Source organism: Neofelis nebulosa, chromosome 14 (genome assembly GCF_028018385.1).
Source record: "Neofelis nebulosa isolate mNeoNeb1 chromosome 14, mNeoNeb1.pri, whole genome shotgun sequence".
NCBI classification, from domain to species: Eukaryota; Metazoa; Chordata; class Mammalia; order Carnivora; family Felidae; genus Neofelis; species Neofelis nebulosa.
The window spans coordinates 8,616,736-8,626,251 of record NC_080795.1 but is presented as its reverse complement, the minus strand read 5'-3'; the positions used below and the strand labels follow the sequence as shown (position 1 = coordinate 8,626,251).

Sequence of the window (9,516 nt, the reverse complement as noted above, 5' to 3'; positions counted from 1 at the left end):
CCGTGCCGGGCACCCACCGCGACCACCCAGCGCCCCAGGGGGAGGCGGAGAAAGGGCAGGTTCACTCGCTCACAGGGTCTCCGGCACATTCCAGAAATCTAAGTCTGCCCACCTGCCCCTCCTGACGCCTCCCCCTCGGCTCTCTCCGTGGAGCCCGCACCCCCAGGGCGTGCGATTTCAGTGACCTCACCCGGGGGGGACTTGATGTCATCCCACTCTCTCTCCACAAGCCCTGACTGCCTCGATGTGTCACCCAGCCGCGAGCTGGGCCACCCTGCGCCCCCCGCCCCCGCCCCCGGGCCCGCGTGCTGGGGCCGGGACGGACCCCTCCCACGAGGGCGTCGGCGCGGGACTGGCGTAGGGCCTGCGTCAGCTGCAGCCCGCCGGCGATTGGGGCGCGCTCGCCTCCTTGGCTTGGGGGCTAATTATAAAGTGACTCCAGCAGCCACCAGCCCCGGGACAGTCAGGCCAGGCGAGGCAGCCGCGCCGAGCCCTGCAGTCCAGCCCGCGGCCCCGCGGCGACGCCGAGGACCGCGACGGTGAGACCCGCGTCTGCCCGCGCCCCCGGCCGCTCGGCCCCGATCCCCGCCCGCCTCACACCTGCCTTGTTCTCTCCCATCTAGAGCAGCGCTTGGGACCCGATGTCGCCGACCAGCCTGCGCCATCCGAACGGCGTCAACGTGAGTGAACTTGTCCAAACCGCGCCTTTGCTGCGTGCGTTTGCGACCGTCCGCCCGCTCGGTTCGAATCGGCGTTTTCCTTCATTGCATGGGGCGCCCCAACTTTCTTCGGGTGCCTGTTTGTGACCCGGGTGAATGTCGTCTCCCCCCCCCCCCCACGCCCCACCCCGCCCCAAGGCTCCCGTTCTCTTGGATTTGGTCTTCGCAGGTGGTGTTCTCTCCAGAATCCTCCTTAGGCTGTGGGAGCCCAGAAAGAGAGCCCCGGGCATCCGCGGGCTCTGGGGGCCAGTGCCAGTGCCCACCTGGAGACCGCGGGGCCATCTGCCCCCTGGGCCTCCAAAAGCGGCGTCGCCAAGGCGGGAGGGGGGCCCAGGAAGGCGCATCCCTGGGAGCTCCGGCTCGACAGCCGCCGGCTGGGACTGTCCCGGCGACGGGTCCCTCCGAAGGTCGCGCTCTGCTCCGAGCGCGCTCCGAGTTCGCGTCCTTTTCTCCCTGCAGCCCATGGCGCGGCTCCTGACACTCTGCACTTGGCTGCTGGCGCTCGGCCCCGGGCTCCTGGCGACCGTGAGGGCGGAATGCAGCCAGGACTGCGCGACGTGCAGCTACCGCCTGGCGCGCCCCACCGACATCAACCCTTTGGTGAGTTACCGAGGTGGGCGGGCGGGCGGGAGGGAGGGCTGGGAGCGAGCCGGTCCGCAGACAGGGCGCATCCCCCGGTCACTCGGTCCCGCCGCCGCGGCGCCGATCTCCGCGGTGACGCAGGTGTCCGACCGTTCCCTGAACGCCTACCAAAGTCCCGCTCTAGCTCTCAGCTTTGGGACCCGCGACCCTCTAGGGACCGATAAAAGAGGCAGCGTCTCCCCACAAACCAAGTTCGTTTTACCCCTGGGGATGCAGGAGCCCCGGGATACGCGCCCTTCAGCATCTTGGAGAGCATTTGGTGGTCACCCCACCTGTCCCAAAGACGATGTTCGGTCACCCCAGTTCCCAACATATCCCACGAAGGTCCCCTTGCACACAACCCATCCTCCCATCCTTCCTGCAAATAATGTCATTTTTCATTAGTGACATTTCGTTGTCTTTCTTTGGATTTCATTTCTCCAGCCCTTTCAACTTCAGGTCCCTCAAGCCCTTACCCTCACCTGTGGATAGGAGAGAGGAAAGGGTTGGGATCTGGAGGAAGGGAGAGGAAGGGGGGTGCAGTGGAAGGGGGAGAAACAGATCAGCACATCTTACAGGCAAGTAAGACCCCGGAATTCAACTTCTGTCTTCCCTTGAATGTACTTTTGTCATACCACTAAGACAACAATTTAATTTGCTATGAAAAAGGCACAGGAAAGGTGTCCAAAGAGGTGACAACAATGCAAAGATAACTACAGGACAGAAGCTGGGGGGAAAGGGAGGAGAGAAGCTGAGAACAAAGAACCCCCACTCATTCTACTCATAGTCCCTGTGCTGGTAAATCAGCCTTGGTGCTCTACTGAATCAGAATCTCTGAATTGGGGACCCAGGAAGCTTCATTTTAACTGGCTTCTCCAGGGATCCTTTTGCACTGTCTTCTCAATTTGTTGAAATTCCGTGATGACTTAAAAGCCTCAGTAGAAAATAATGTATTAATCCAAAGAGTTAAGTTCCCCATCTCAGCCTTTGAAGAAATGTTGTGATGTAGACGTATAAAATAGGGATGAAAATTAAGAAAAGGATTCCAGAAAACCCAAAGTGTACATTTCAGGTTAAACGTTGGCTTGTTTCAATTGAAGCACCTGGTCCCCTTCATTCAATATGCACAGGTACTTGCATGGCCTGAAAGAGAAGACACATAGTAGGGCTTTATATTTAAACTCTGATAAAATGTTGCATCTTGAATAGGGGCAACAAATCCCTTCATCTAGCCTTTGTCGTTCTGATTTGTTTGGCTGATGGGTTTTGCCTTGGCTGACTGGTTTGCCAACAACACGTAGGGCTGTTAGTTTCTCTGCGACAAAAGACTCTGTTAATGACTGTGTTGTTGGTATGACGGCAGTTCTGGAATTTTAGCTCAGATGCAGAAGACCTATGAGAAATGAGGTTGCCTGACCAAAACTATGTAGAATCAACGTAACAAATATGGAGCCTCTACCACGTGAAAGTCACTTGTGTTTTGTTTGGTGATGGGTGCAAAGCTAAGCAGGCATGCCAGGGTTGTTGTCCAGATGCATAGACATATATTGGAACTTATAAATTAACATTACTTCTTTTAGCATGAGTGTGTGTGTTTTGTTTTTGTTTTCGTTTTGTTTGTTTTCTGGTTGTCATCATTTCTTGTTGAAAGAATCTCAACATTAAAAAGCCTTTTGGTGACAGTATACAAAATGTTCAATGGTAATTTTTGGCAAAGAGATCGTTGATATTTCATTTTTGAATGGAAATGGTATTGACCCCTGAACAGCTTATGTTTTTAGTGGTGTTTCTGTTTCTTGCTCAGATGTCAAGAGTAACACAGGATCATTTTAATTGCATCATCTGGAGGGGTTTATAAAGCATCTCTTTACTTTTCTTAGACACAAAGTTTAAATAATTATTAGGAGCTGGTTAAAGAACCCTAAGGAATTTTGTTGCACTAAGAAAATACTTTCTTGCACTAAGAAAATACTTTCTTGCATTGTGAAAGTAACATGTGTGTGTTTTATACAAATTAATATACCAATATATTTTAAATACCAAGACTGGCCCTGGTTTTTCTAAATCAAGGGTCTGTAACCTGGGTTCCATAACTAGACTTGAGGCAGCTATCAAAAGCCCTGAAACACCCAGAACTATTATATAGACTTTATAAATGGTCATGCAATATTACTTCTCTTTTTATTATACCCAAGTGGTCTACTGGATAGAAGAGAATCTTAAGATTGTTAGAACACATAGTCTAAATCTTATGCTGATTAAAATTTAATTATTACATAATAAAAAGAAGGAATTATATACAGATCACTTCTCATTCCCATTTTATCAAATAATATGATTTCCATTGGGAGGGGAAACTTTTCTGTACATTGGTAACTGTTAAGAAACATGAATAATATGTGAATATTTGCATATGCATAGTTGCATATCAGACCTCATCATAAGAAAGATTCTGTTCGAGATGATTAAATCTGTTTTAATCAACCAAGGGGGCAAAAAACAAAACACGCAGCAACTCAATATGTCATCATCCAAGTAATTCATAGACTTACACTGAGTTTTAGAATGTCTTTCTTCTGCAACTTATTCTGAAATTGCTGTTTTTCCTTCAAGAATGAAAATGTTTGCCGGAATACTAAATGCCATTCCAGGTAGAATAGTAACACAAGAAAGTAAACAACCTAATATTATTAATATTGACCTTATCTGTAAGACAAGAAGATAAAAGGAATCTGGGGATGATATCCCTAATTAGGTAAAGAGAAGTTTCTCCCTTTTGGTTAGAAAAAGCTCGAACAAAATGCAATCAACAGTGGAAGGTTACTCAGTGAAATTAGATTGTGCAGGCAGCCAGTCGAGATTAAAATTGGGTGGAAAAAAGTCTTTTACAATACTGAAATGGCGTGGTAGCTACAGTCCGTTCAAATTCAAAGACAAATTCTAATTTGACTCAGTTAATTACCCACAATGATTCCGTTTCCCTTTGATGTGCCTGTTCAGAATATTGAAAAGCTGTAATGAGAAATTGGAAATCACGTTGTCATAGAAGAGTTTCCATAGGAAGGCACACTCCACACACACACACACACACACACACACACACACACACACACACACACAGAAAAACTGTTTACCTAATGAAACCAGAAGAGCCTCTTTGTATCACTAAATGGGATTCCTTTCCCAGGCTTGCACCCTGGAATGTGAAGGGAAACTGCCCTCTCTCAAGACCTGGGAAACCTGCAAGGAGCTCCTGAAGCTGACCCAGCTGGAGATTCCTCAAGATGGCACCAGCGCCCTCAGAGAGAGCAGCCCCGAGGAGAGCCACGCGCTAGCCAAGAAGTACGGGGGCTTCATGAAAAGGTATGGAGGCTTCATGAAGAAAATGGATGAGCTGTATCCGCAGGAGCCGGAAGAAGAGGCCCCCGCGGGGGAGATCCTGGCCAAGAGGTACGGGGGCTTCATGAAGAAGGACGCCGAGGAGGAGGACGAGGACCCCCTGGCCAATTCCTCGGACCTGCTGAAAGAGCTGCTGGGGCCTGGGGAGACCCGAGACGGCGGCCGCCACCGCGAGGGCGGTGATGACGAAGACGTGAGCAGGAGCTACGGGGGCTTCATGAGAGCCTTGAAGGGCAGCCCCCAGCTGGCGCAAGAAGCCAAGATGCTGCAGAAGCGGTACGGGGGCTTCATGAGAAGAGTCGGTCGGCCCGAGTGGTGGATGGACTACCAGAAGAGGTACGGGGGCTTCCTCAAGCGCTTTGCCGACTCTCTGCCCTCCGACGAAGAAGGCGAAAGCTACTCCAAAGAAGTTCCCGACGTGGAGAAGAGATACAGAGGATTTACGAGATTCTGACCCCCTTCCCGGCCGATGACCCCAGGCCCCAGCAGGCCTCCCTCTGTCCCCCGGTCAATCGTGTGTTATTATCGCGCACTGCTTGCATGGTCCGGTGGCCTTTATTGTCTGGGTAACTAACTACACAACCTGCGAGCTCTGGCTTCGGGCGCCGTGTTCCCTCGACCGTGTTGATGCTCAGTATTGGTCTCTTACAGCTGTGTCGTGTTCCTGCTAAAATGGTTGCTGTTCCTTTGTCCTTCACTCTTGACAAAAATACCAGTAAATGCTTACTTGTAAATCGGTACAATAAACCCATTACCCCAACTGCATGACCTTCTTGTAAGTTTCTCCTTCCCCAAGGTTCTCATTCCCTTCCGGTCTCCACGGTAAATCCTAAAGTTGAAGACACTGAGGCCATCTGCTTTTTTTTTTTTTTTTTTTTTTAATTTTTTTAACGTTTATTTATTGTTGAGATGGAGAGAGACAGAGCATGAACAGGGGAGGGGCAGAGAGAGAGGGAGACACAGAATCTGAAACAGGCTCCAGGCTCTGAGCTGTCAGCACAGAGGCTGACGCGGGGCTCGAACCCACGGAGTGTGAGATCATGACCTGAGCTGAAGTCGGACGCTTAACCGACCGAGCCACCCAGGCGCCCCGAGGCCATCTGCTTTTGACAGACTCACCACTGGCCTCCTCTTCCAACCGCTGAAGCGGCCAAGCCATGTTTCGTTTCCTTCCTTACACGGAAAATCTTAGATGAGTAAACACACGGAGCAAAATACAATGTATTTCCACTCTTCGTTTCTGGAAATCAGATACAGGAAGAAAAACCAAAACCTAATAAAGAAACTAGCTATGCCCTCATATATAAGGAAATCTGCACTGATATCCAGATGTGTATGTCCGTTTTCTTCAGCAAAGTATTTTAGAAGTTAATAAGAAATGAAAGATAATTTGGTCCCATTTCACAAACGCAGATGAAGCCCTCTGGCTAAACAGTTGAACCAAGGTCGCCCAGCAGTTGAAGGACACAAGTAGAATTAAGATCCCAAACTGCTTGCTCCCAGGCAATAGCCTTTGCCTTCCAGCTCCCTGTCCCTCGCTCAGGTCACTACCAACAACTGGAAGAACTTGGGACTCTATCTTTCTCACCATTGTATACTCTGACACCACAACCCAGACTGCGTTCTCCAATATCTGACAGATGGACATACGAATGAGTCAAGGGATGACTGAAGGGATTTGGGGACCAGATCATTTGAAAAGGTATTCCAGACATTTGAGAAGGCAGATTATCCCACAAGAAGCTTATGGCTACTTCATATCAATTAAACCACTGGGGACGACATGCAACAACAAACGTAAGAACATATGTAACATTCCTTCCTTCTTTCTAGTTGAAACTACCTGTAGCTAAACTCCCATCCACTAAGTCCTTTCTCCAGGACCCTCACCCACTCTCTCCTTTGTGTTCCTCCCCCCAAATTCAGAGTTTAGCAACTCAGAAAAGGAGAGAAAGAGTCTCTACCCTGCAGTCCACCACCTTGCAAGCCTGTGTGCTCCCTTCTGGAGAGGCAGCCCCACTGTCCCGGGAGTTCTGTCCCGGAGTCCAGCCCTGCTGGGGTCCCTGGGACATCCCCTCGGCCATACACTATGAGAAGACTTCTGATCAGTGCAAGGGGTCCCAGGTCAACACCACTCTCAGAGCCACACCGCCGCCTATATTCCCGATCCCTGGCAAACTAACTTTTGCTTCCAGGTGAGAGCCCTCTCCCTTTCGAACTAGAAATGGAAGTAACGTAAGTGTTTGGAGCAGATCAGGAAGAAGGGGATAGCCAGAAGCTGGCCCTTGGAAACCAGTGACATGAGCAAAAAGGAGTGATGAGGTTATAACACATCAGAGATATCAGGTCTCCGTTCAGCTTTAGACAATTGTTTCCCTGGGAAATGCCAACCCCACGTTGCCAGACTTTTCCAAAGAAACCTGAAACCCAGATCGTCGTGGTAATAGCCCAAGTTTTTAATTCTCTCCCCAAGAGCAAAGGATTCCCAAACCCTGGAAAGAGAAAGTCAGCCTACACCCTAGAGATGGCAAGAGTAAAATGCCCTCCTCCCCACCCCCACCTACCATGATAAGATCGTAACATAATCATTACCTTATAATAATACAACATGTGTAATACACATCTCATCCAATAGGGTTTGAGAAAAGAACACAATTTTCATGATCAAAGCAATACACTATTTTTTTTTTTTTCAAATCAAGCACTGTTCTTTATGTAGTAGCCCTTTCTTTTCTATTTTAGGGTAGCCGTGTAGATAGACCAGGCCAAAACCCTCGGGGTAGTCAACAGACCTGTCACCTCTTTTGCCACCTATCACCTTGCTATAGGTCCAGCAATGTCTGGGGTGGGACAATGTCACTCATTCCTATATGTCCTCCCCCGCCTGACGCCTGGGGGAAAATGTGGAACCCAGAAGATGCGCCCCAAATGTGCAGGGAGGGAGAGAACAGGGAAGAGGGACCGGGAAACGGGAAAAGAAGAAAGCAGAAAAGATGGCCAGCCACGAGGGCTCCTTCTGTCCGGCTGCCTTGTATAACTGCGGAAAAGGTCAGCTGAAGTCCAGCTTCGCAGCCAGTATCGCGGTCGTCCGGGAAATGGGGCTCGAGGGATGCGGTACGGGTTCTTCCTGGGTCCCCACAGAGCTCCCGCGTGCCTGGCCTGCGGTCCGAAATCCATCATTAGGATTTTGCACCTTGTACTCTGAAAGGCTTTGATTTCCAAGAATGTCCTCCTTCCAAGGAGCCTTTTTCCCTGAGTCAGCCTGGGGTGCCGTTTCAAACGCCGACAACCGGACTGTGCCTGAAGCCCTCAGCACAGGCATTCGGGGATCCATAAACACGGGAGGGACGAGGGTTACAACCAGCCTGGGGCGAGGGCTTCGGGGCAGGGGGGCTGGATGCGCCCGGAGCCCCAAGGGGCTGCTGAGCTGGGGGCCTGGAGAAAACCCGTGCGCCCTGGGTGCAGAGGCGCGCACTCCCTGCGGAGGGCGCTGCGGCTCCACCTGTACCTTCCCGATCGCTCTCTCTGGGCCCCCTCACCTCTGTCCTGGCTCTCAGGCCGCCCCAGGTCCACCTCAGGCCTAGTCCTGGCCTGGGTTCCTTCCGAGAGTCGACAGCTCTGCGGACTCTGTGTAGAAACCCCGGCCAGGCTGCCCGGGGGGCAAATCCCAGCTAGCCGTGGGGCCTGAAGCTCTTGCGGCCACACTGTCCTCTTTAGGTGGTTGTCGTAACGTCCGGTGCTCGCAAGGGGCTGTTGGGCTTCTCCTGACCCGCAACGCCTCGTCCTGGCACGGTCGGGAATGAGGTGTCCCGTCACCCTGGGCCTCTCAGGGACCAGGCCTCTCCAGGCCTAGGTGCTCTGGCTCCCGGGCCTCCCAGGGTTGAGATACTGTCCCTGAGCTTCTGGAAGTCTGGCCAGAGCCTGAGAACACCCAACCAGAGTGTTTTCTCTCCCGGGCTTCGTGTCTCCTGAGGCAGGAAGGATTGCAGAGCCCTTAATTATCTTCTTTGCTTTCTCAGTGTTCCACTGCAAACATGTAAGACCCGTGTAAGGAGGAAGCTCTCCAAAAATAAAAGGCATGACGAATCTGAGCCTCGAGCCACGAAGGTTTCTTCTTAGAAGATGGAAAGGGGCATACAGCTTTGAATGCCTTGAGACTTCGACCACCGTGAATATCTATGGGCTTTGTTTCTGGAGGGGTGCTTAAGCACCCCCACGGGAAACAATTCATCCATTCAACTAATAATAAAGCCAGCTATATGAATGTGATGGAAGGGCATTCCAGACTGCGCCAAAAGTGGCTGCAGTGCCCCCAACTGGGAGGAGGAACAAGACTTAGGAGGTCTTCAGGCTTGGGGTGTTGACACGACCAGAAATAATTCAAGGTTGAGAGCAGGTAAGTGGCAAGGTAAGTTGACGTGTTTCAACCTCCCTGTCGGCCTCAAGTTTCCTCCCTCCTGAGGGAAAAATGTGCCAGTTACCTCAGTTATATCTGTCACCCGTATCTGTCGTCATTTTGCAGCCTTCAAAGTATCCCGGTTTAGCCGGGGGTGGGGAGAAAAAGTTATATAACCTTTCAGGTTTGGTGATAAACATGCAATGAAGAGATATTCTTAATCACTTCCTACACCAAACACCTGAACTTGTAATGCTCACCCGTTGCTTCGAAAGTGGAAAACAAAAACAAAAAACAACAACAACAACAACAACAACAACAACAACAAAAAACCGTGCTATTATTGACCAGGAATGCCTGTCTCAGCAGAGAAGGGAGCTT

At 50.7% G+C, this 9,516-nt stretch overlaps 1 protein-coding gene across 1 annotated transcript; it reads left to right on the top strand.

Moving 5' to 3' along the window:
• The first annotated feature begins 386 nt into the window (after positions 1 to 386).
• On the top strand, positions 387 to 5,504 carry PENK (proenkephalin). The gene is made up of 4 exons (XM_058699630.1): positions 387 to 539; positions 624 to 680; positions 1,179 to 1,319; positions 4,528 to 5,504. Exons 2-4 carry the CDS (start codon positions 642 to 644, stop codon positions 5,191 to 5,193), a joined length of 846 nt encoding a protein of 281 aa, XP_058555613.1. The 5' UTR covers positions 387 to 539; positions 624 to 641; the 3' UTR covers positions 5,194 to 5,504.
• The last annotated feature ends 4,012 nt before the right edge of the window (positions 5,505 to 9,516 follow it).

Excerpts from the sequence above, each read along its gene's own strand:
- PENK (XM_058699630.1), top strand. The coding sequence starts at position 642 with ATGTCGCCGACCAGCCTGCGCCATCCGAACGGCGTCAAC. Across the intron at positions 681-1,178 it reads GCCATCCGAACGGCGTCAAC|CCCATGGCGCGGCTCCTGAC; the intron begins GTGAGTGAACTT and ends TTCTCCCTGCAG. Across the intron at positions 1,320-4,527 it reads CCACCGACATCAACCCTTTG|GCTTGCACCCTGGAATGTGA; the intron begins GTGAGTTACCGA and ends TTCCTTTCCCAG.